This window comes from Anabrus simplex, chromosome 3, assembly GCF_040414725.1.
Source record: "Anabrus simplex isolate iqAnaSimp1 chromosome 3, ASM4041472v1, whole genome shotgun sequence".
NCBI classification, from domain to species: Eukaryota; Metazoa; Arthropoda; class Insecta; order Orthoptera; family Tettigoniidae; genus Anabrus; species Anabrus simplex.
This window is the reverse complement of record NC_090267.1, coordinates 274583477-274610907: the sequence shown is the minus strand read 5'-3', so window position 1 is coordinate 274610907 and position 27431 is coordinate 274583477. Positions and strand designations below refer to the sequence as shown.

Genomic DNA, 27431 nt, shown 5'->3' with positions numbered 1-27431 from the left:
GCAAGGGAGGAAGTGGAGTTTAGAAGGAAGTGCCGGGGTAGATGTGCAATGTAAGAAGATGAAGGGAAGCGGTTAGATGGGTAAGAGAAGCGGTGAGAGGTCACGTGTTGGAAGGGGAGAAGGGAGGAAGCCGTTGGGAGGAGGGGGTGGGCATACTGGTGGAGGTGGAAAAATGGAAGGAGGGGTTGGCCGGGGGCGACGAGATGGACGATCTGAGGGCTGGCGACCAGGTGAAGGCGGGGAAAGAGAGGGCTCTATGCGATTAAATGGCCGTGGACACGGGCACCGGTAGCGATGAGCTGTTGAACTGCTTCGGGTGTAGTCAACTGGAGGCGTACCATAAAAGTTGGGCCGGAGGCGTTCCGGATCCGAATGCCTCGTCAGACTGGAACGCCGGCTGCACGGAGTTCTTGGAGGACGTCAATGTCGGAGAAGTCGGGAGGGATTACACGGAGCACACAACTGTACACGGTAGAAGTGGACGGTGAAGGCGGCTGAGTCGATGATGACTGCTGTGTGGTGTTAGCTGGCGGAGATGGCGGTGGCGAAACTGCGACAGACGAGGCCGGCGGGTTAGCAGGTACTTGCTGAAGGGCAGGAGGCGCAGAAATAGGGGGAGAGGACGACATAACAGGGGAGGGATGACAAGTGGTAACAGTGGTAATGGGAAGTGAGGAAGGGAGAAGAACGGGCGGTGTTGCCGTGGTAATTGTGGTGGTTGTCGGGATGGTGAGCGTTGAAGGCAGAAGCATCGTCTGAAATGGAGGATCATGGACAGTTGGGACAAGGGTTGGGTTGGCAGAAAGCTGGTCTTCAATGTATGGAGGGGTTCGCACCACTGCATAGATCTGACAGTGAATCGTTGCGCCCGAAGTGAAAAGACGTTGAAGGGCGGCCTCGTCACTGAAATGAACCAGAATCTGTGAAGAAGGTGTAGATGTGAAACCATCAACCAGTCGATAGACATTATGGACCGGAAGGCCAGCGGCACAAAGGTCGTCGAAGATGTCATCTTCGGGGATGGAGGATCCACGCCAGGAATTATGCAAAAGGCCATGGTTGTGGGGAAGTCGTCGGCCAACGAGGCGTCAACTGATTTGCTAATTGAGGTCGGCTGAGTAGCAGATATAGGTGAAGGCCACCCGGCCGAACAAAATGATGCTGAAGAGAAAACGATGCCCGCTTGTAGAGAGATGCGGTCGAACGCGTGTGTGACCCTCCTGTGTTCCCCGATGAATGTGAGTATCGTTTCTCCTTTTGTATTCCCCATATTACCTTTTTGTTTGTGTTCTCATTTTCTTCTATTTACCAAGTTAGATCAATAAACCTTATTTTATCCTCCTAATCGTTCTGTGTTGGGTACATGCCTTTTTTTTACTGCTATTCTTTAGTTTAAGAGGCCCGAATTCAGTTCCTGGCAGTCTCTAGCTAGTTTCAACCGGTCCACGCGGGCCTGTTAGTTAGGTTGGTGGGTTAGTTGGTATACAGAGCGCGGTTGTCGGTCGAAATGTTTCATCGAGAAAATGATTTTCGGTGAAGCAGAGCTGAATTCGTTCGTGACCCAGACCCCAGCTTTTTACTTGGTGTTTGTACATCGTCGTCACTGTAACTCTAATCTACATAATCTCACTGTTCTGTTGCATCCTACGCGTAACCATCGTAGGGTACCTTTATTTTGGTTTTCACTATTGTTTTGTGATATTCCTTGTATTGTCCCGCCCACTTTATTGGTAAAGTGTGGAAAATGAAAGTCAGCAGTCCTCAATAGTCCTCCCAGTGTTGATCCACATAAGAATGTGGATATGTCGAATGATTGCGCACTAAAAGCCATACGCCATTTCATTTCATGTACATACTGTAGGTATATAATATTCGCACCACATCCCGTTGATCTACATGAGAGATTCACCACATGATTTCGGAGACTTGTAGGTAAATCTGGAGGGTGATTTTCCGAACGTTGTCCTCTTATAGTAGTACAACGATTGTGTGAAAAAAAGTTTCAAGGTCATCTTCATATATCAGGACTGCATGAAAGCAGAGGAATAATTAAACAACGACTTTCAAATATTCCTAAATTTTCAATTTTATGGGTAATACCTAGGTAATTATTTATATTAAAAGAGAGGATCTATTTATTTTATTCCGTACCCTGACGAAGTACGGTGAACCTCGCAGAGCAGGTATGTTAAGGTCAGGAGCTGACTGAGAACTCTGCGTGCATGAGAAACAGCTGATACGAGCGCCAGCCCTGGACGTTTTCAAATAGTGCAAGCCTGGAGGGGTGTCATAACTACGGTACTCCGTACAAAACATGTATATATTCTTTCATATAAGGACGTACGTAATTAAATGTGTTCGGCACCGCACTTGTATAAAATGTGCCGAACAACATGTTTTGTAATCACCACGTACCAGGGAAATAAATCATTATTTTAAAGGTTGCCATATGCATTGAAGTACAAAATAAAAGGCATTTATATTTTAGGGCTTTAATATTCTCAACTCTCCTACGAACATTTATGTAGCAGAATAGTACCGAATACTATGCCTTTACCATGTCGTTTCTGTAGCAAAACGTCATGCTTTTATAAATTTTAACAAAAGAAAATAGTCTGTGATAAAAGTAGCAATTTATTCAAGCAACCAAGCACAAACACAAAGACACACTAAGTAATTATTGTGTCAGTCCTTATGTCACAACCTATGCAGATGAATGTTTCAACCATTACTTGTAGACCAAACAGGTAACTGGAGCCTATCATCGGAACAGTGGTGGGATAATCGAATACAAAATATTTGCTTATTCGATTGTTTCATTTTATTTCATTTTCGATTTTTCCATTCGATTATTTTTCGATTATTCATTCGAATGAGTGAGGCAATCGAATAGTGAGTATTTTTCCATTCGATTACTTTTCAATTATTCATTCGAATGAGTGACGCAATCGAATAGTATTTTAGCATTCGGTTATTTTTTCGATTATTCATTCGGATGAGTGAGGCAATCGAATAGTGAGTGTTTTTCCATTCGATTATTCATTCGAATGAGTGAGGCAATCGAATAAATAATGTTTTTCGATTCGGTTATTTTTTCGATTATTCATTCGAATGAGTGAGGCAATCGAATAGTGAGTGTTTTTCTATTCGATTATTTTCGATTATTCATTCGAATGAGTGAGGCAATCGAATAGTGAGTGTTTTTCTATTCGATTATTTTTTCGATTATTCATTCGAATGAGTGAGGCAATCGAATAGTGAGTATTTTTCCATTCGATTATTTTTCGATTATTCATCGAATGAGTGAGGCAATCGAATAGTGAATATTTTTCCATTCGATTATTTTTCGATTATTCATTCGAAATTGCATTCGAATGAATGAGTCAATTGAATAGTGAATGATCTCGAAATAATCGAATGAAAAGTGATTATTTTAATATTCATTCGCTCCAACCGAATGAGTGATTCTGCTGAAACAATCGAATGAGACGTTTGAATGAACAGTTTCTTAGGAATAATCGAATTAACAACAATATCTCCCGTTGTCAAGAAAATGATTGATAAATTAATTGTCTTTAATCGACTGTTTGAGGGAGCGTGTTAGCTCTGTGACATAATCGCTGCCTCCTCACAAAGACGGACTGGGTTCGATTACCGGTCATTGCATATTGGTGTTATTCGAAGTCCACGTAAAATACGATGACTAGTGACTTGTAATCGCAAAATTGAAAGTCACGTAATACTGGAAACTAGGCTTTATGACTCATTGAAACGGAGTTCTTAATCACTCTCCTCCCAGTTTCGGAATAGGTAAAGTTGACTTTGAACTTTAAAACAACTCATACTGCAGAATATCACCCCAAAATTATACTATCTTGTCATTATATTAGCTGGCACCGTGGTGTAAGGATAGCGTGCCTGCCTCTTACCCGGAGGCCCCGGGTTCGATTCCCGGCCAGGTCAGGGATTTTTACCTGGACCTGAGGGCTGGTTCGAGGTCCACTCAGCCTACGTGATTAGAATCGAGGAACTATCTGACGGTGAGATGGCGGCCCCGGTCTAGAAAGCCAAGAATAACGACCGAGAGGATTCGTCATGCTGACCACACGACCCCTCGTAATCTCCAGGCCTTCGGGCTGAGCAGCGGTCGCTTGGTAGGCCAAGGCCCTTCAAGGATTGTAGAGCCATGAAGTTTGGGGGTTTATTAAGATAGTTAAAACACGCATTTACTCTCAACATTTGGAGAAACGTTTGAAAAAAGGCGTATTTCAATTTTTCGTAAGACTTCATGTAAATCGCTTATTTCGATCGATTATCCATCCGGCACACTTAAACCGAAAAATGTATTCATGACGCTTCGATTATTCTATGCGATACACCTGAATTAACTCATTCAATTATTCCTTCTTCTTCTTCTTCTTTTGCTTAATCTGTTTACCCTCCAGGGTTGGTTTTTCCCTCGGACTCAGCGAGGGATCCCATTTCTATCACCTCAAAGGCAGTGTACCGGAGCTTGTGACTTCGGGTTAGGGGATATAACTGCGGAGGAGGACCAATACATCGCCCGGGCGGCCTCAACTGCTATGCTGAACAGGAGCCTTATAGCGAGTTGTGAAGATAGGAAAGGAGAGACAAGGAAGAGAGAAGGATGCAGCCTTGGCCTTAAGTTAGGTACCCTTCATGCCTATGTAGATCAGTGATAGAGTGTGGGCCTCCAGATCCCAAGATAGTAGGTTCAAACCCGGCAGAGGTATACGGATTTTTGAAGGGCGGAAAAAAAATCCATTCGACACTCCATGTCGTACGATCTCGGCATGTAAAAGGTCTCTGGTGACACATTTGACGTTTAGCCGACAAAATTCATTAAATGTCAGCCATAGACGCCCAGGAGAGTTTCGGTTTACTTGGTCTGCCATCTAGTGGGCCTAGAGTAAAACAGAACGTCGAAATTAACGAGCAGACAGCCAGATGGCATCAAATTGAAATGTCTGCACACGGTAGCTGAGGCCATACGATTATTATTATTATTATTATTATTATTATTATTATTATTATTATTATTATTATTATTATTATTATTATTATTATTATTATTATTATTATTATTATCCTGGCATATGTCTGGTAGGAGAAGTGGGAAACCACGGAAAACCACTTCGAAGATGTCTGAGGGGGGAATCGAATCCTCCTCTGTTCAGTTGACCTCCCGAGGCTGTGTGGACCCCGTTCCAGCACTAGTAACACTTTTCAAATGTCGTGGTAGAGCCGGGAATCGAACCCGAGCCTCTGGGGATGTCAGCTAATCTCACTAACCACTAGACCACAGAAGCGGCCATTATTTATTCGATTAGTTAAACAATCTGATGGAGGTTATTCGAATATTAAAAGTATTCGATTATGTCTTCACGACAACTGAATAATATTTGAAACTAATTCGATTATTTATTCGATTACTAAAGCTATTCGATTATCCCATCACTGCACCGGAAGGCATGCACAGGCCTGAGTCAGCAACGTGGGGAAGTACAAGCCGAGTGAGCGGAAGCGACTCGCGCTCTCGTGCACAGGTATTTCTAGCACGGGCACTGTGCTTTGTAAGCCTTGTCCTAGAGGGTCACGGCCTCTCTCAGACCAGGAGACGTATTGTGGTCATTTGAGGTACGGAGAAGGGTAAGAGGGGAGCGGCCCTGAAACTCGCTCGGCGTTCACATTAGTGAGGAGAATAAGAAACCACGGAAAATCTTTCTTGGAACAGCCTCCCGAATGCAGAGCTGTAAAGCCCTTACCACTCTACTCGGTCGGAATGTATTCACAAGTGGAAAGTTTAGAGCCCAAGGCAACCCTCTGGTGTGATATGAGGGGGAGTCTGTTATTATCGATGGTAATAATGTTGGTTGACAAGGAGATACAGAGAAAATGATTGTGGACGTGTAAGTGTTGGATACGGTCATTTTAAATCAAAATTATTAGCTCAGTCGATTAGCTGCTGGTTTACCATCCGGTAGGCCGAGGTCCGAATCTCGAATGGTCCTCGGTTGAGATTTTTCATCTAAAGTTCACGGGGCGTCAATACAGGCGTCTGGCCTTAAACGTCTAGGCAAATCTGAAATGAGCTGGGTGGTTCTAGTGCCCCCAGAAATAACTGCGATAAGCTGAAGAAAGTTTTTAAGGGGCGTGATTGGGTCAGTGACGTAGCTGCTGGCTTCCCACTCGGAAGGCTGAGGTTCGAATCCCGCACGATCCTGGATTCAGATTTTCATCTCAAAAATCACATCGCGTCAGGAAGAACATCTGGCCAAAACTAAGGTGAGCCTGAGGAGCTCCAGCGACCCCAGAATGAATGAATGAATGGAGGAAGGAAGGAAAGAAGTAAGGAAGGAAACCAGAGGATGACTTATGCCAAAAATGTTGTTTTCTCACTCGTTCCAGAGAAGTCTGCTTCGTTATAATTCCAAGTGTGCGATTGTTCCGATTTAATTGCAGTAATTTCCGGAGTAAATTAGAATGTTTATACATGACTAAAACATGTTCACTGCTATGAATAATCCAATCGTGTAGGCTGCTAAGTGCGACAGAATCGGTGACCACCTTATAACGTAGTAATTAAAAAATGTTGTTATAGTAGAAGGGAGAACTGCTGTATTTTGGATATATTTTACTTTCTGTTCAGTATATAGTTATTAAGAACAGCTGTTCAGTTCAACTTGAACATTAACATGTCAAAAATATCAAATCAAATAAATATACCGCCTTTTGATGGATGGTGCTCATGTTGTGTGCCTTCAGGAGCCAAATGTTATAATTGAAATGTTCTACCTATGGGTTAAAATTCAGGTCTGAAGGGCGTAATGTCCCATGACTATGGTATTTCTCATTTTAAACCATTCTTGGCTTGTTTATTTTTATTCTTTTGTGACCTCTGGCAAGAAAGGATGATGCGAAACCATGTTAGATTTAATTCTTTCCATTGTTACAGTTAGGAGTAGCCCTGAGTTTCCTGCTAACTCCAGTCGTAGTTAGGAACCACTCCAACATGGATGATGTGGGTTCGGACCTGGCTCGCCTGTATTACTTCATGGCTGGTTATACCACTCTCGCCTTCATTCTTATCGTCACGTGTAAGTGTTAATCTGTAAGACAACTTAATGAACTATATTGTCAGGTGCCAAGCGAAGTAAATGTTTCGTACCAAATCATCTAATGGGATTGTATTTATGCTTTTAAGAAAGCCTTACAAAATTCTGCGTGACCTGCTTTTTAAGGGTTAACTAGATAAGACAAATTAGATTATAAAACTGTACTATAGTCAGACAAATATGACAAAGTTCTTCAGTGTGTCCTCGGGCAGCATGATGTTATTGGAGGCAAGCATACTCGTGAAATCTCTTTAAAACATAAAGAGATGCCATCCACTCCTATACCTTCTTAAGACCAAAGCCACGCTACAAACACAGCTCAATGACATCCCGATATATTCCATTTCCTAAGACGGTAAGATTTTGATCCTTTTCAACCACGTTTCACTCGTCATTTCCAACATTAGGAAGCTATTAACAAAATTATACTGTTTCTGAACACCCTCCTTCACAACTTACCAGACTACTGAACAAAACTATTCAATACAGCCTACATACAACATTACAATACATAACTCTTATATTTAAATTATACATAGGCTATCTGAATATAATCTTAGATATTGTAGACATACGATAAATGTAATGGCAGATAAGGAATATCGTGCCATTACAATATTTGACAGACTTTTGTACACGTAATTGACGAGTTAGTGTTTGTACACTTGCAGAAAAGTTATCTTAATCATCCCTCCATCCACTTGCTGGAGGCGAAAAGCCACAGAAGAAACAGAGCACGCCTCCATTAATAATAAAAATGTAGATTCGTTGTACAGTAGGGTTGCCATACTGTAACAGTAAATATGGTACTTTGATGAGCATGAGAAACGCAGGGCGTGTACCGTTCTGATTGAAGTGCATACAGAGGGAGAGGATTTTTCTTTGAAAGAAATATCTAAGTTTTTTCTGAGTTTATTAATAAGATCAAAATCATATCACCTCTGTACAGAAGAAACAGTGAAAAGTATTATTTCCTCGTCCTAGGGTTGGCGATGTCCCAGAATTCCGGCTGCTCCGCTCCTCTCTGCACCATTGAACCACCCTTCCTCCCTCGATGGATGTTCTTGAAGATCTCGAATTTCTAGAAGATCCATGCGGTGTAGAAGTAAGGGCATTGAAACGGGCCACGTACATGATAAACGTGAACGAACACCGTTAAGCCTTGGACGTGTTAATGCGAAAAGCGACTTCTGCACAGATGAGAAAAAGATATAGCAATGGTTTTAACAAGGTTCATAACACGTACGAACTGTATAATTGAAGAATAATCACACTGTAGAATGTCACTGAAATCTATCCCGTGTTATGTCATTAATCATTTGAAATGAATTCTATGTGGCAAAGTGTTACTAAGCTCGAATAAGTACCTAAGTTTAACACTCGTAAAATGAATAGCCACTTGAAACTTGCCGTTGAATGCCAATAAAGTCAACTAATAAATCGTCACCTAAAGTTTGTGATACTTGGCATAATATGAAGTTATGCCACACGACATATTTCTTAGTCTGAACACCGTTCAATGTAATCAATTGGATTAAAATGAAATAAGAATTTTCACTCGTGAAGTTAATCTTGTTCTCGCATGTTAATGAAAAATAAAGTGAAATTGATCTTTTATCAACAGTCCTTAGTTCGAATGTTCGTAGAGTTGAAAATGCACAGCTCTTAGTTCGAATGTTCGTAGAATTGAAAATGCACACTTCAAATACACAGTCTACAGCCCATCATCTACAATATATTTACACACTTTATAGAATTATCTACACACGAAATTCTAAGTTAGTGACGTAGTCACTAAGTTCAAGTTAACTCTGTACTCAATCACTTGTTAATGTTTGCCACTTGAGGAATTCTAAGTTAATGCACAGTCATGTTAGTGAAATTTCTCGAAATATTCAATCACTTTGTAAGGAGCAAAGACTGTTCCAAACCCTATCACTGTCCACAACATTAACTTTGAATTATGAACACTTGGAAAAATAATCGCAAGTCTTAGACATTCATTCAGAATAAACAATCACTTGATAATATTAAGAGTTTGATGAAGTACAATTTATATCGCTCTCCGTTGTAGCAGAATTCTATCACTCACGATTTAAAGAAACTTGTATAAGTCCACACTCGACGCTACGGAGTTAAAGTCCAGGACTCGACGAAATATGACAATCACTACACGTCGTATCGCAGTCTCCGCGAGCCGACCGCTCGCTGCTAGCAGCATAAACTCCACTGCAAAACACACTGGTCTGCTAAGCTGCTGCTGCTGCTGAGAAAGTTTTCATTCCCCACCGCAGTGTGGGGCGGGCCACCCAGAAAGTTACGCCTTCTCTCTGGCCGGGCGAAGTGAGAGAAGCAGGAGATTTGTAGGACGAAGAAGAGGGGAAAGACGAAGTGAAGAGTAAGTAAGATGTTATCTTGGGGCGTCTTGTTTGGGCGAGATGGCTACGTATGGAGATTTATACAGGAGTGTCGAGAAGGAAGTTTCGTGGAAGTGTAAGGGGGTGAAGTGTTGAAGCGATGTGATAGAGGACAGTTATGAGGTGTCGGAGATGTTCAAGGATCGGTGGTGGTGGGATGGAGATATTAGCAGAAGAAGGAGGTGGACGGACATAGATAGAGCGCTGGAAGGGAGGATGATCAGGCCGGGTATGGCGACGAGATGTGGAGTGGTGATATCTAGGGCGGGGAGGTGAGCGAGAGGGTTCGACGGGATGATGACGGCCGTAGAGAAGTGCTCCGCTGGAGATCAGATAGGCGACGGCTGCTGCGCTGTGAAGCTGAAGTCTGATTAAATACGTCGGACCGGTGGAGTTGTAGATACTGAACGCCCTCTTGACGGGTATGGCTTGAAGGCGAAGTTGTTCTTGAATGTCGGTTGCCGAGATGAGTGAGCTTACGCCGCGGACGACGCAACTGAAGACTTCGTTTGTGGCTGATGTGTCTGACGGTAATGGAAGTTGATGAGCGGCTGTTGCTGTTACGACGGACAGTGGTGGTGGTGATATCGTGGTCGGCAAGGCAGATGTAGACAGCGTAGAAGGGCGGGTGAAGTAGCGGGGAGGAATACGTAATAGTCGAGGTGGATCAACAAGAGGTAGCGCGGGGAGAGAGGTGGATAGAACTGGCGATGAATGGGACGACGTAACAGTTGTGATGGAAAGCGAGGAGAAGGTGTGAGCAGGGGTCGCAAAGGTAGTGGTGGTGGTGGTGGTGGTGGTTGGTGGTAGGGAGGCTGACATCCAACGAGGAGTCGGCCTATATGCTTTGTTAGCTCGGCGCGAGCGGAAAGTAAAGATGTGTAGCCACCCGGCCGATCAAAAATAGTAGGAGTGTCTTCTGCGACGAGCTGTGTAGTCCACTTGCTGCTGCTTCAATGTTTTCATTCCCCACCCTGAAGGGGTGGGGTGGGCCACCTAGAGGGTGTCGCCCTCTCTCTGGCCAGGAGAGATGACGGGGTTGAGAAGGAGTGAAAAAAGAGGGAGATGGGGAAAAGGTGGTTTGAATAAGTAAAGGAGATGGGATAAAGGAAGTGTAGGTTCTCTAGCGCTTTATTGGCAGATTTGCATTTGCTGTGCTTTATTGACAAAGATACAATATATTAGATACAGAGCTTTACATGACGGTGTGACGGAAAAGATGGAGGGCTAGAAGATTGTAAAAAGAGGAGAAGTTAAGAAGGGAAGTGAGGATAAGGTTGAAAAGGTCCGGGTTGGGTAAGGGAGGCGTAAAGTAGTTGAGAGGTGGTGGAGTGGTGAGATGAGGACGAGGAGATTGGGGTGATGGAACGGGCCGGGGACGGCCGCGTGGCGTGGGCATACGGTGCGATGGGAGTGGAGAAGAATGGGAGGGTTCAACCCGATGATAGCGGCCAAAGATGTGGATTCCTTGATCGATGAGGCACTGAACGTCGGCGTGCGTCGGCAGCTGGAGTCTCACCAGAAATGTGGGACCGTCGGAGTTATAAATACGGGATGCTTGCTTGACAGGTACTCCTGCCTGGCGAAGTGCACGTGTGATGGCAGCAGGCGGTACGTTAGGGTCCATACCGCGCAGAACACAGCTGTAAGTTGAGGTACGATCAGATGGCGGTAATGGCGAAGATGGATGTGCCGCATTTTCAGAAGGATCGGTAGAAGTTCCCTCGGTAGATGGTGGTTGAGACGTTTCCTGGTGACTTGTCTGCTCAGAGTTGGGAGGGAGAGGAAGAGAGGTCAGGAGAGGAGATGGATGGGATGAGGTAGTAGTAGTAATAGAAATGATGGGATAAAGTTGCGTAGAAGTAACAGTGATAGTGGGAGTTGTCGTGGTAGGGACCGGTACGGTAGGCGAAATGTTGGGAGAAATGGTAGTGAGGCAACCAGAAGGCGATGGAAGTGGGGGTGGATTATATGGAGGAGGCAAGCGAGTGGCAGGCGGAGCAGGTGTTTGAGCGCTGATGTTTGCTGGGGTAGGCGATACTCGATGACGTCTGCGCTGGATAACCACGCCGATAGTTTGGACAGAGTTGCATGTACTGGCAGAGTGGAAGTGAAGAAGTATCTCCGGTGCGGGAACAGAGCCGTAATAAAGACGAGTGACACTGAAGACACCGAGCGGGCGAAGTTCATTAGCAATGTCTTCAACCGATAGAGCTGGGTCAACATCACTGACTAGGAGAGTATACATGGCTGGGGATGGCCGTCAACCCAACTTGGGGACAGCCGATATGCTAATTGGCTCGGCGAAGGACGAAGTATAGATGTGGCGTCCCCTCGGCCGATCAAAAATAAAGGATGAGACGAAGAAGCGATGCGTGCTGTGTAGTGTATCTCCTCGCCTCTTGCCCTCCTGTGTTGTCGACAGAGCTTCTTCTTGTAGTCCACTTGACAGACGTCGATGAAATACTCTGCTAAGCGAAGCAGCTCTCCATTTATACCCGATTCACGCCCAAAACATGCCTTCACATCTCGCTCCACAACTTCGTCGTCACATGTCGGATTTTTTTTAAACCTTGCAGGAAGGCAGATAAAATATCGGGCTACACGATGATGTGGTTGATTTTGTCTAGTCATTATCGTGGGGAAAGTTATTATCCGAAGAAACTCAAGGAACATTCCATACTACTCTAGGCTCACTCTGAGTTACGGGGAGGTAGGCTGTGACGTCACTCCGCTCTACGTCACACACAGCTGTTGCTTGCTGTTCCAGTCTGTCTTCCGCTGCTGGGCCGGCGCGTAACGCGAAGTTTTAAATTTAATTACGGGGACTTAGTTTCGTACCGGCTGTTCCCGGTACAATACGTCCTAGAAAACTGGGGATGTCTCGAACTCCAGGGCGGAAATAATGTCCCGGACGTTTCTGTAATGTGTCTGTAAAAGTTTTGGATTGTATTTCTTTCATCGTTTAGGAGTGCATTATGATGAAATAAATTCAACTCCTGCCATGAAGTAGTAGCTTTACTGCCTTTCTTGGTGTAATAACTCTCATGTTGTACAATAAGTGGCAGAAATACCAATGCCGAATCTGTCAACCCTAATGCAGAGGCTTCTACATTTACACCATTTATACAGCTATACATTTTCAGGGATTGGAGTAATTTATCAAGGGAAATGTTCTTTGAAATCATTTAAGAAAAGACTCGCTAACAATATGATAGGGAATCTGCCACCTGGATGACAGCCCTAACTCCAGAGAGTATGTAATAAGCGATGCTATTGTGGTGACTGCGGAAGTGTGAGTGCTATAACTATATTAGTAGTAGTAGTAGTAGTAGTAGTAGTAGTAGTAGTAGTAGTATTCTGTTAGGTACTGCGGGATTTTCCTGCAAAGCGTGGAATACGCCGGGAGAGAAAACGCACTTAGTATAGACAGATTATTATTATTATTATTATTATTATTATTATTATTATTATTATTATTATTATTATTACTATTATTATTATTATTATTAAATTTTCTTCTCCGTTAGGGTCTTCTTGGGACCACGTGATATTTTCAACGCTTCATCCTTTGCTGCTCCTGCTTCCTCCAATAATTCTTCATATGCTCATCATGTCTCCTTTTCCTCTGTTCGGACCACTTTGAACTTGTTTCCTTTCCCTCCCGACCTTAGAATCCTTCAATTTTAACACTTTCTTTCTAAAAATATATCTCTCTGTTGCTGCTTCTTCTCTCATATTGTTTCTTTCCAAATCTTTCTTGACTTCATGAATCCAGGTTGTTGTTGATTTCTTGTTCCAAAAGATATCTGAAGGTTTGTGGTTAACCTATTATTATTATTATTATTATTATTATTATTATTATTATTATTATTATTATTATTATTATTATTATTATTATTATCATTATTGGCTTTACGTCCCACTAACTACTTTTACGGTTTTTCGAAGACACCACGGTGCCGGAATTTAGTCCCGCAGGAGTTCTTTTACGTGCCAGTAAATCTACCGACACGACTGAGCTAGGATCGAACCTGTCATTTTTTTTAAATGAAAAATATTTATTTATCAAATACGACCAATTACAGGTTTAAAAATTGTTACATCTTCATATAAATGTTATTTCAGTACGGACTGGATTATCGTTACTATGCTATTTTCATTTTACTTGTTATCGATTTGCATTCAAAAGTTAGAAATACCTACGAAATGATATGAACTAGTTTCACAGAGTATTTTAGACAAGGACTTTACTGCACTGAGTTTTCATTTCTCTCTGTTGAGACTTTAGAGCCTGTAATGTGTTCTTTTTTTTTTGCTAGGGGCTTTACGTCGCACCGACACAGATAGGTCTTATGGCGACGATGGGATAGGAAAGGCCTAGGAGTTGGAAGGAAGCGGCCGTGGCCTTAATTAAGGTACAGCCCCAGCATTTGCCTGGTGTGAAAATGGGAAACCACGGAAAACCATCTTCAAGGCTGCCGATAGTGGGATTCGAACCTACTATCTCCCGGATGCAAGCTCACAGCCGCGCGCCTCTACGCGCACGGCCAACTCGCCCGGTGTAATGTGTTCTAATTTCCTGTTGCACTTTATCAACTCCTTTAACAAAACAATACAAAAACACCACCAACAACAATAATACTTATTACAAAGCACTTCGTCCGCCTCTGTGGTGTAGTGGTTAGCGTGATTAGCTGCCACCCCCGGAGGTCCGGGTTCGATTCCCGGCTCTGCCACGAAATTTGAAAAGTGGTACGAGGGCTGGAACGGGATCCACTCAGCCTCAGGAGGTCAACTGAGTAGAGGTGGGTTCGATTCCCACCTCAGCCATCCTGGAAGTGGTTTTCCGTGGTTTCCCACTTCTCCTCCAGGCGAATGCCGGGATGGTACCTAACTTAAGGCCACGGCCGCTTCCTTCCCTCTTCCTTGCCTATCCCTTCCAATCTTCCCATCCCTCCACAAGGCCCCTGTTCAGCATAGCAGGTGAGGCCACCTGGGCGGGGTACTGGTCATACTCCCCAGTTGTATCCCCCGACCAAGAGTCTGAAGCTCCAGCACACTGCCCTTGACGCGGTAGAGGTGGGATCCCTCGCTAAGTCCGAGGGAAAAGCCGAACCTGGAGGGTAAACAGATGATGATGATGATGATGATGATGATGATGATGATGACAAAGCACTTCGTTGACTCGGGGAGCAACAAACTTCCATCTTGTTCTTTTCAGGTACTCGCTGTAAAGCTCAGTATTCATTGTAAAATGGGCAGTGTGAACAATTTTCCAGAGTGTAGAATTATGTTTTGTCCTTGGGGTAATGAAGTAATATGGTCTTATTAATTGGTCCTGTCTATTGATTTTGAAGTTCATCTGTTGGAGAAATGCTTTTGCTTGCACATACACCGATCTGACGCTCAGTAGTCAGTCTGTGAGGTATTGAGTCACCTTGAGCAGAATATGAACAGAAGTCCGAATCAGTCGTTCGAATTCGAAATAGCCGTTCCTTTGTTGGTACTATGTCATAGACTACCATATACCATGTAGTTCGCACTTGAACAAGTAAATGAGGAGCACTAATGTTTTTCCAAAGTTGTTGAAAGTTGGTATTTGTAGGGACTTGTTGAAATAAACGCATGAGTGGTGTAGGTGTTAGACGAAATAAATCAGCATAAACCCGACTTGTTAATTGAACTTCTGGTACGAACTTGGCTTCCATCAAATAGCACCATTCTTGCAAATAAATGCGGAGATATTTCTGGGCTGGTGGGACAATCCGAAGATCAGGTGGATTGCGCAACTCCGTCGCAGTAGACCAGTGTTTCAACCAAGCAGATGAGAAGCTCCATTGGTTCATTTCTATTTTTCTTCCACGACTCAAGAATAGGGCTTAGCATTTAATGATGATGTTTATCAACCCAAGTCCACCAGCTGTTGGCTGAAGATACAAGGTAGTTATCGGTACTCGGAAGATGTTTCCATGCCAAATGTACCACGAAATAGCACATATTATCTGTATAGCAAACGTTGCAGGCAATGGTAGTACTTGTGCAAGATACCGGCATTGTGATGTGTGGAAAGTCCAAATCCTTTGGATAAGAGAAAGGTAGAGTTCTTTTGCACAGAATTTTATCTTGTTGACAGCAGGTCCCCAGTTTTGTTGATTCATATCACTGGTCTTTCGAACGTAATATATGCCAAGTATCTTGTGTGTTTCCACCTTTTGTAGGGGTGGGAGTTGAGGTAATGATGCCCAGTCTCCTCAGGAAATCGCTTTTGATTCATGATAATTGGTAGACAATCTAGATACTGCACTGAACTGTGCGAGATCATTTCGCATGTGGATTACATCGTTATCCGATGTTAATATTATACTGACATCAACAGTGTAGGCAGCTACCGCGAGCTTTGCACTTCCTTGCGTTATTCCTCCTATTTCCTTATGCAGCTTGCAAATGAGAGGATTTAAGGCCAAGATAAACAGCGCCATCGAAGCCGGACATCCTTGTTTTACTGCCCTTTTAATGGGAATGGTTTTAGTGTGAAAGCCATTAATTTTCAAAATCGCAGATACGTTTGTGTATAGACACTGAATATTATAGGAGATAAATATGGAACTAAGACCATGTCATTTTAAAAAATTGAGCAGATACCGCTGATTCACACTGTCAAATGCAAGCTAATAGTCTAAGGACACTAGTAAGTTCTGTGAATGATTGCGTTCGGTTGACGCCACGTAATCGCGCAGTGAACAGGTAACATCGAAAATTGTTCGACCAGGCATTCCGCAGTGTTGTCCAGGGTGAATGAGGGAGGATAATAATGGTCGTAATCTGTTGACGAGAAGTCTGAATAATATTTTGTAGTCGTAAGTTAGAGAGGTGATTCGGCGATAGTCATTGATACTAGCAGCTGTAGAGAACTTCTTTATCAGTATAACAATCCCTCGACGATGTGATTCGCAAAGTTGTTTCCACTGCAGGACAGTGTTCAGTGTTCAGTGTGTTCTCCGATTATCGACCAGCGGACAGAGTAGAAATCCTGAGGTATTCCATCAATTCCAGGTGTTTTTGAGCTCTTGATTTATCGCTTTTAACATCTCTTCTTTGGTTATGGGTACTTCAAGGCTTTAACTTTATCAAGACGAAGAACGTCCAATCAACCCTTATTTTAGGCGTATTTATAACTTACAAGAAAACTACCAGTCATCACCAGAGAGAAGCAGTAAAATCAGCCGCTATGAAGCAAAAATACTTGTTATATATCATCAACGAATGCAGGGGCTCAAGATACGCAGTCGTTTCAATGAACCAATCGAAAATGAACGGATCAATAACCTTTAATGAAGGACTTTAAGCGCCGCAGATGGTCTCTCATATTGAAAGTTCAAGGCTTTAAAAAAATATCGTCTTAGGTGGGCTCAGCATCAAACAGTTGTCTATAAAATGAATCGAAAGCCTTACTTATAGTCGGTTGTGTTGTGTAATCTTATCCTTCTGGGTCTTGAACTTTCAATATGAGAAATATGGTTGTAAGTTATAAACATGCCTAAAATAAGGGTTGATTGAACGTTCTTCATCTTGATAAAGTTCATAAGATTTTCGGCTTAAAGAAATATTTAATTTGTGGCTTTACATACCGATCCCACCAATCAGCACAATCGTGATATCTAGTCTTTCTTTTACTCCATTCTACCCAAAGCAATTTCAGTTCTTCGAGGATACTAGTATTCAGAAGACAGTTTACGTTCATCTTGCAGTAAGAGCGTCCCCTAGGTATGAAATGTATATTTAATCGTATACGTAAGACGATAGCTGCGTGATCAGAAAATGGTACTACTTCTACACGACTTATTTTATTAGCTAAATTTTGTGGATCATCAAAGCGATCCAGTCTTGTTGCTGAATTTCAAGAAAAGAAAGTAAATCCTGGCGTACCGTATTATGTTTTAGCACCCAAGCATCACACATTTGAAGGTTTGTAACTAAAGTTTATAAGCTCCTGATCTTCTTAAAGGGACCTGCACATTCTATTGCACGCAGTACACAGTTAAAGTCCCTCACCCCCCCCCCCCCCACGAAATCATATAATGCGTAGGAAAGGAGCGAAGTAAATACGTTAAGTATGATAGGAACATTTCGTTCCTTTCCTGGCGGTTATTGCTCTCAGATGGCGCATAAACATTGTAAAACGGTAATCTTGAAATCTGTCACTCAGACCACGACCAGAGGGAAGCTTCTCTATTGATTGCTGATCAATACCTCACTTGGTAAGAATAGCAGTACCTAGGTTATCAATTCCAGTGTTTACATAGGCATTGTAGTTTAATACCGAAGAAAAATAATTGACGGAGACCTCATGTAGCATTGCAATATATATCACGACACTGCAGAAATCATCATCATCATCATCATCTGTTTACCCTCCAGGTTCGGCTTTTCCCTCGGACTCAACGAGGGATCCCACCTCTACCGCCTCAAGGGCAGTGTCCTGGAGCTTCAGACTCTTGGTCGGGGGATACAACTGGGGAGTATGACCAGTACCTCGCCCAGGCGGCCTCACCTGCTATGCTGAACAGGGGCCTTGTAGGGGGATGGGAAGATTGGAAGGGATAGGCAAGGATGAGGGAAGGAAGCGGCCGTGGCCTTAAGTTAGGTACCATCCCGGCATTCGCCTGGAGGTGAAGTGGGAAACCACGGAAAACCACTTCGAGGATGGCTGAGGTGGGAATCGAACCCACCTCTACTCAGTTGACCTCCCGAGGCTGAGTGGACCCCGTTCCAGCCCTCGTATCACTTTTCAAATTTCGTGGCAGAGCCGGGAATCGAACCCGGACCTCCGGGGGTGGCAGCTAATCACGCTAACCACTACACCACAGAGGCGGCCCACTGCAGAAATAACAGTAGATAATGCATTTTAGTTGGTGGTGAATTATTGTTGAAGTTGACTGTCTGTACTGTTAGTGTTGATGTATCCACAAAGACGCACGCAAAATGCTGTCAGTTGGTACACTTATTTATTTCACCTTAACTTCACATAAACATACACATAACCTAATCAAATGCTGTCACAAACAAAATACACACATCAACAAACGGCCATCTTTAACAAATGCCTATCACTAAGCCACACGGAGATCGTAATCTTAAAACAATTGACTGCTTACCAGCATGTCATAACACGTGGTCACATGTATAACTCCTGTTAAACCATGACTCTTACTAAACAATAACTCGTCTCTACCATCAAGACCACCTCTTTATATAGGTGCCTGACCAGGCTTCTAGAAAAATACGTTACAAAATACCTTCTCGTAAATTCTCGAGTGCCTAACAACATGGTTATAATGTACAGAATAGTCTCCATAGTTCTCGTCTACCTAGTGCCTTTCTGGATGTTACAGTGTGTGTCAAAATACTGTAGTGGATTACAAATCATATATACAGATAATAATAAATTATAATAAGGTTCTTACATTAACTAAACTCATATAAATGTCTATATACAGGACATGTTTCATGACATAACCTCACACACAATGCGATCATACTACTACGTAAATAATAATAATAATAATAATAATAATAATAATAATAATAATAATAATAATAATAATAATAATAATAATAATTCGATCTCGATACTTGCGTTATTTACCCATGGGTGAGAGAATATTGTTTTCAAGTTATATCAGTTTATTACACTCGCGTCAGTGTGAGGATCATGCCACTACAACAGAGAAAAATAGAATGCAGTCCACATATCGATATTCTGTCAAACTATTTCTTCGTAATCCTTGCTTACTTGGTCCTGTCTAATACGGATGGTTTCGTTGTTTACTAGCTAACTTGCCGACATTTTGCTGACTGGGATTACATTTTGTTATTTCAAGCGATATTTCTGCTACTGGGTCCTCTCTCCGCAATTCTTCCTCCTCTAGGTCCATCTGACTATTCCACGATTGTAGATTGGGAGGATACTGGTCATTATTCACAGACGTATCCGTATCAGACAAAGATAAAGTACTTTCCCGAGGGCCTGGCTCTCAGCTTCTGACCTCGTCAATGATTGAAGAATGATGTCCATTGTATCAATTTGTTGGTCTTCCTGTCTCAGCGTATTTATGATCTCTTTAGTTTCTTTTACGTTTCCCTGATCTGATACGTGTATGTCCCTGGAATCTAATGTTTCTTCTACTGATGTGGTATCCGAGTCTAAACTGTCATTTGAAGCTAATGCAAGTTGGACTCCTGCAGGTGCGTTAGCTATATCCTATGAAATGGCATTTAACACTGCTGAGTTTACCACGTCCATGTGTTCTAACTTACGGATGACTTGAGCCAGGTACTGTAGGGTTGACGTTGCTATCTATGCCCCCTTACCCTGCACCGTTCTCAACCCTGTTCTGTACGGACGTTTGTTTACATCCGCGAGAGCGGGTTCTGTATCTGACCGTGGGCTGTTAAAGGAGGGAGGTTTTAATAGATCGCTCAATGTGAGGCGTGATCTAGATGCCGTCGTTGTTTTGGTGTTAGTAAATCTAGTGGAACAATTAGTCCGCAAATGAGAAGAATTGTTCGGGACAGGTTACATATGCCTCATAACTCGCTACATTGAAGGTTGAAGGAATAGGTTTTTCACTTGACATCTCAACTACCCCTATTCCTGTATCGACTTGATAGCGATATTTATCTGACCATTTCTCGTTGTCTATCTGTTGTACTTTGTCATAATTCTGCAGAACGTACTGCACCCACTCGTTTGGTACTTCCGGCCATGATTGTTACTATCACTGAATCGCTATTCATTAATGTAAGAGAATTTGTACTTCTAAACGAATGTAAGTACTTCTGATAGCTTCTGTCATTATTAAATTTGAGATTGTTTGCATTTTGTTTTCCTACTACTGTAGTTGAATTGTTTGCAGTTCATCATCACATACTTTTAGAACGTCTTCTATCCACTGGTGAATTTCATGGGCTGTTGGTCTATGTTGCTCCTTGCCGAATACAACTTTCAGTGTGTTTTGCCGTGTAATTTTGGACGCCATTTTGCCTAACTGAACTCTTTCAATAACTTCAACTGCAAGTAAACATTCGCACTACCGTCCTCGTCAAGTTACCAGCGGACCGACCAGACAAGCAAGTAAGCAAAACTGCCTACTGGGGCTGGAAAGCGACTGCCAATTGGGCTCGGAAAGGATTCTGAATAGGAAGCAGGAAGTTTCCACGTTTGTGCTAATAAAGGTTGTATGACTATGTAACTCCGTCATATAATCACCTATTTTGTTCCCGACTAGAAATCCGTTGTACTGTGCATATATACCCTGTACAATCTCTATAAAGTCCTTCATTCTTCACAGTCATTTTACCTTACTTCATATTTCAAATATCTCTCAACCTATCACAGTCTTAACACTAGCTCTACTAATAATTCTATCCTTGTTTTATCTATCCATAGAACTGCCATTTTTCGATAGTCCATTCACAGTACTTGCCTGAAGTGAGTGGGACCTCCTTCCTGAAAGTATCAGAGGAATGAGTGCTATTCGCACTTTCAAAGAAGCTCTATGGAGACATTTTATGCACCAATAAGGATCTTATATACACTTAATGCTGGCACTCCCAACCAAACTACTGTCGCGGATGCCCTGGTAGGAGATTAATTTAAAATTCTTAATCGTTTTTAAGTCTTATTAAATTGTATGCACTGTCTGTGTTTTACATACATGATATTAGTTTCCTCTTATTGTATGTTGGGTATTCAGCCCGAATTCTGGTTGGATCCTCTTATTATGCTTAATCATGTGGAACAGACTGACACTCTTCCGTCTTAAGTAGAATGTAAGATACCATGGTTATCAGCTAAGTTCTAAATCTAAATTTAATTTAATCATTTATCATTATATTAAGGTATTATTAATTTCATTGTAGGTATTTAGTTTAATTATTGTAACGTAATACTTCTGTACCTGGTTAGAAGGCCTGAAGATCTTAATCTTCCCAGGTGAAATAAAACATTACTACTTCCACACCATAAGTTACTATATTACATTTATTTATTTATTTATTTATTTATTTATTTATTTATTTATTTATTTATTTATTTATTTATTTATTTATTTACCTCAGACATAGCTCGTTAACTATGTAGTGTGTGGAATAGACTGACACTCTTCCGTCTTAAGTAGAATGTAAGATACCTTATTAGTGTCCATGGTTATCAGCTAAGTTGTAAATCTTCGCAGTGTTCCAGGACAAACCTCCACTGCCACCAAGTGTGGTAGTAGCGAAGAGGAATGCGGCTGTTCCTGAGTTCATTGCTCCTCTAAAGCGACTCTTTAAGAACCCCGGCTTCAACTTGCTCATGCTTACCTATGGCCTGAGTTTGGGAATCTTCAATGCTTTCTCTACTTTACTCAACCAACTCGTACTTCTCTATTTTGAGGTAAGTTTTCCAGTAGTTCATGAATATTTCTGTTGTTACTTCATTTTGGAACACGGTTGCCATATGGCCCGAAATATCGGGGTTGTTCCGACTGAGTGTGGCAAGAAAAGTGCCCCTGAAGAAATCTATAAAAATGATATAAATATCCCTATTTTAGAGTTTACTGTGAATAATCAAGACAAGCACGATATAAACATTGACAGTTTACCGTTTATTATTTACAATAAATGTAAGATATCGGATAAAACCGGTTTTGCTTGCTCTTGATTATGTAAATATGTATTTGTAATGAGGACGTCATATTAATTATTATTAACATTTTCAGTCGATACGCTTGAAACAATATGCGTAGAAAGAATTAAATGGCGTGGAAGTTGACAGTTACAAAAATAAGCATCCTGTTCTCCTCCTTCCTGTTATTTATTCACCCTGTTATTTTTATATAATTGTTTATCAAATAATCGCTGAAACAGGTCTCTAATTTAAGTATCGTCAGGCATCAGATGCGCATGTGACACTTCCAGGTATTGCTTCGTCAAGAAATATTTTAAAGAGAAAGTTTAAAAATTTTAGAGGTTCATTGCGCATTCCCCTTCCTCATTCGCTTCCTCACGGCTGTGTTAAGGTGTGCATGTATTCTGATATCATTTCACAATGTAGGCGTCTAACGATCCAAAAGTTGTTTGAATGGTCTTAACAAACAAGAGGAATATAATATCTATTATACAAATCAGAATGTTCTCGCTTCTTGTTACTCTTTGCGAAGTTTCAGCGACTGATTCTTTTTCATGGTTTCCAATATCCATAGGTCCATCTAAATCACGCCCATTAATGCAAATTACGAAACAGTACGTTAAGATAATTTATAAATTTGTAACACCAAAGTAAAAAAAGTCGGTCGCTCTATAGCTACGAGGACCTTGGCCTACCATGATGACTGCTACTCTGTCATATGGTCTGCGTATTGGGTGTCACATGTTCTCTGTGATGACTCTGTCAGCTGTGTTACTTGGTATTCTCGGCTGGGTTGCTTCCTCTCATATCAGATAATCTGTCAGTTGATATCATGAGGCTGAGTAACCAAATCTGCCTTTGGCCAGGCTTCTTTTCAAATGGCACCCTGGTCTCAAGAGCAAAGACACAGCTAGACTATAATAATTGACAGTCATGACAACTAAACTATGGAGAACCCAACACTTTATCTCAGTTGAAGGCACGTTTAACAGGATATACAACTCTAATATAAAGCTCCTCAACTATTTCGAAACGTAAATGGATTTTGTTCACAACAGATTGGATAAAGACATTTGTAGGTGTCTCATCATCAAGAAATGTTCTCTTTAAAGATATATATTTCTTTATTTCGGCAATGAAAATTAGTCTGAGAAAATACGTTCGGTGCTCCTTTCTTAATTGCAAGGAATGCAGGTGTTTAAACGAAATTGAGTTTTCGTTTAAATAAAACGAAAATTGGATATTCCAGAACTAAAATGAATAAAATATTATAAACATTGAATTCTTCTTCGAGAAAATTTAATGCCACAGCTTCCCAAGGAGTTAGTGAAGAGATAAGAGGAGATTTGACGACAGAACACCTTTCTCTTCTTCAATAATACGACCGACAACCACTACTGTGCAAAATTTCATTGGGTCTCCCAGAGACAGAGAAGACCAGAGAACTACAAATGCGAGGGCATATCCTGATACAAGACCATGATTGCTGAGAGACTCAATGGTACATTCCTGATTAACTCCCAATTAGGGTTGCCAACTCTCGCGTATTACACGGGAACTCCCGTATTCTTCTCTATTTTTAAGCCTTAACCCCTCTCCCTTTGTGATTTTATCCGGGAGCTCATCTCTCCCGTATTTCAAACCCAAATTGACATAATTTAAGTCTGCCACGCCTTTCTTTCTGTGTGATCGTCGCATGGACGATATTGCAGTATATTATCGATAGTTTGACCTTCAACAGCATGAAGGGATATGACCAACGTTTCCGGTAATATATAATCGCATTTCCGTGTTTGTGATTCGTGTACACATGTTGCTAGTGTTGATTGTTGTAATTATCTTCTTTAGCCATAGCAACAATCTGACAGATCATGGATGGAAAGAAGTGAAATACCTACTTACATGTTTATCAGGGAAAAAAAGTGAGCATAAATTTATGCGTGGATTAATCCCGTAAAAAATGACCATTCCAAAGCACATTCCTCATTTTATAAACGTGAGCTCCGCATAGCTCATAGCGGCTATTCAGAATGTGGACAACACACCAATACAGAAAGACACAAAAACAGAATTAGAGGGTTTAACACATCATCTAAGACAGGGCCTCTCAGGGTGCTTGCAGCAGTGCATTGCGCGGTGCAAAAGACGACTTCGCTTTGTTGACCGGAGTTCAGACCCCTCCACTCCTCGATTTGGAGCAATAGCGCTGTCTCTCTCCTTCCCCACGCCTGTCTCGCTCGCTCCGCCTGTCTCCCTCTTCCTCACTTGCTCCGTAGCGCTCCAAATCCGAGCCGACTTGAGTCGAGCTTAGCCGAGTCGTCCCGAGACGACGCGCTGGTCGGAGCCGAGCCGAGTGGGACCGATCCACTGTGCACAGGACCTCTGCGCCTCATTTTTCTCACGTGAGATTTTGGGCGTTTGAGAGGCCCTGATCTAAGACCTCCAGCTATTTTCATTGTTTATGTGAGACTGTAGGCCTGAGTGGTCAGCCCGATAACATTGCAGTAGGTGAGTTAGTAGTGGTCTATCATACAGTGAGAGATAATCTCAATTATAGTAGCATGGGTTGTGCAAATAAAGCAAAGGAACTTGCAAAGAACACATGTGCGGATTCCTAAATGGCCAGAAAAATACACTGTGGCAGAACAAAGGCAGAATCTAGTGCAAAAAATATGTCGGCGCCAGCAAGTGTACGGTATGTGATTACATAGATGTACTTAGTGATCTAGAAAAGTGTAGTACATTTCCTTCTATGGCTACCAAAACCAAACCAAACCCCATGGCACAACAGCCCCGAAGGGTCATGGCCTACCAAGCGGTCGCTGCTCAGCCCGAACGCATGCAGATTACGAGGTGTCGTGTGGTCAGCACGACGGAACCTCTCGGCCGTTATTCTTGGCTTTCTAGACCGGGGCCGCCATCTCACCGTCAGATAGCACCTCAACTGTAATCACGTAGGCTGAGTGGACCTCGAGCCAGCCCTCAGATGCAGGTAAAAATCGCTGACCTGGCCGGGAATCGAAGCCAGGGCCTCCGTGTAAGAGGCAGGCACGGTACCCTTACACCGCGAGGCTGGCTTCTGTGGCAACATATACATAAAGTTATAAGTATAGAATAATGTTTCCTGTGGCAATTGGATACTTCGATTCTTTTGTTAGCATCAAAAATAAAATTTTAGGTTTTTGGAACAAGCTGATGTGACAGGGAGTGGTATTCATATTTTGATTAAAACAGTCTTGAATCGCATTCTTTAAATGTTGGTAATATTTCATCATATTGAGCAAACAATGCAAGTGTTAATTACGGAAAAAACAAATCTGTCATGAAGTTTTTGTGTGATGATAATGACAAACTATTTAAAGCAAACTGTGCCAATCATATAATCCACAATGGTACTGAACATGCTTGTGATAGATTTAGACGTAGAAACTGTAGATGTGAGGGTTTATGGACATTTTTCAATATCTGCAAGAAGAATGGAGGAAATGAAGCCATTTTTCAATTTTGTTTACACTGAACGGTGTGAGATTTTAAGGCATATGCCTACTAGGTGGCTGTCTCTCACACCAGCTGTTGATATGTTGTTAAACCCTTCACTCGTAAAAATATTTCATACACTTAATTTCTTAATACACAAATTCCTCACTGCACTCAAATATTTACATACACTACCAGCATATTTCCATTCTTTCACAAGCCACCAGATAATTTTTTGATATGTACCAGTCTGTCTTAACTTGCTTGTCTGGTTCTCACTCAATAACTTTTTCTCAATCCTTTGGTTTTTTACACTAAAATATCAGATGGTAATAGGCCCTTACTTCACCACATAAAACACATACCATTGTATCTTTATTTCTTATCCATCTCTTATTCTCATACAAACCCATCAACCAACGTAAGAAACTACTTCTCGCCGAATGAATGAACTTGGGTGGTATTCTACCGTGGAATACAAGTCGCCATTCATCTTCCAAAATATAAATACTACATAACCTCAGGTCTAGGCCCCCTGCAAACTAGTCTATGGGCGCCCTTGAACAATATACAGCGGCTGTTTTCCTGGATATAGCACAAGCATTCGACACTGTGAAGCATGAAGGCCTTCTGTTAAAGTTACATCGAATTGCCCTCCCACATTACCTCATCACCGTAGTTAAGAGCTTCCTAACACACCGAACGTTTGTTGTACGAATGGGAGGCAAAACATCCGCACCGAAGAAAATAACTGCAGGAGTACCACAAAGATCCATTCTAGCACCATTTCTGTTTAATATCTTTATGAGTCACATCCCTGATCTTACACCTTCATACACAGCAATGTACGCCGACGATACAGTTCTTTTCACCACCCATTTCTGATCTTCACGAAGCTATCTCCAGCCTACAAACTTCTCCCATTCAGCTTTCTCAGTAGTTCCAGAAATGGAGAAACTCCTTGAATCCCATAAAGACACAAGCGAAGATATTTGCACTCAGACCATACACCGCTTCACTGTCTATTACGATCTACAATAACAGACTAACCTGGCTATCTCGTGGCACCGCAGTCAAATATCTTGGTGATCTTTTAGACACACGCTTGACTTGAAATGCTCATATTAAACGACTAACAACATTGGCATACGCTCGTTTACATAAATTATATCCTATTCTAAATAGGAAAACCTCGCTCGGAATTTAATGCTCATTATTGTTGTACAGAGCACTTCTCCGACCAACAATCACCTATGCTGTTCCAGTCAGGGGAGGAGCTTCCAACAATCAATCAACTGCAACCTTTTCAAAATAGAGTGCTCCGCATGATCAGTAACGTTCCCTAGTACCTGGGCAACAAGCATCTCCACAACGAAATGAGAATTCTACCTCTCCAACAATTTATAAAAACGATAGCCAGAAAATTCTTCACCCGAACTGATGCAGTCGCAGGCGATGCGCACTACAACATCAGCGTCAAGTCACGTCGGCCAAAGCGCTTTAAACGACGATTACTTCTCTACTTCTCAGTAACTCATCAGACACACAGGATTCAAATTAAGCCTATCAACATATTATTCAAATTATGAACTAGTAACTCTATCCTAGGTGAACTCACGTTCTTCCTTCTTCTCAGTGTTCAATGAGTTAGAGGAGCCAACATTGCCAACCTCAGACTAATTATTTTCGAGTGTTTGGCAGCGTCAATTATTTCTATTATTTTTCTTT

General features: G+C 42.0%; 1 protein-coding gene across 2 annotated transcripts in view; it reads left to right on the top strand.

Annotated features, from left to right (window-relative positions):
• LOC136866249 (heme transporter FLVCR2) overlaps positions 1-27431 on the top strand; it is a 104122-nt gene that overhangs the window by 67857 nt on the left and 8834 nt on the right. For both annotated transcript variants that reach the window (XM_067143045.2, XM_067143044.2), the window contains 2 exons: positions 6977-7118; positions 21793-21992. In XM_067143045.2, coding sequence (XP_066999146.2) covers positions 6977-7118; positions 21793-21992 — 342 coding nt within the window. The remainder of the gene's footprint in view (positions 1-6976; positions 7119-21792; positions 21993-27431) is intronic.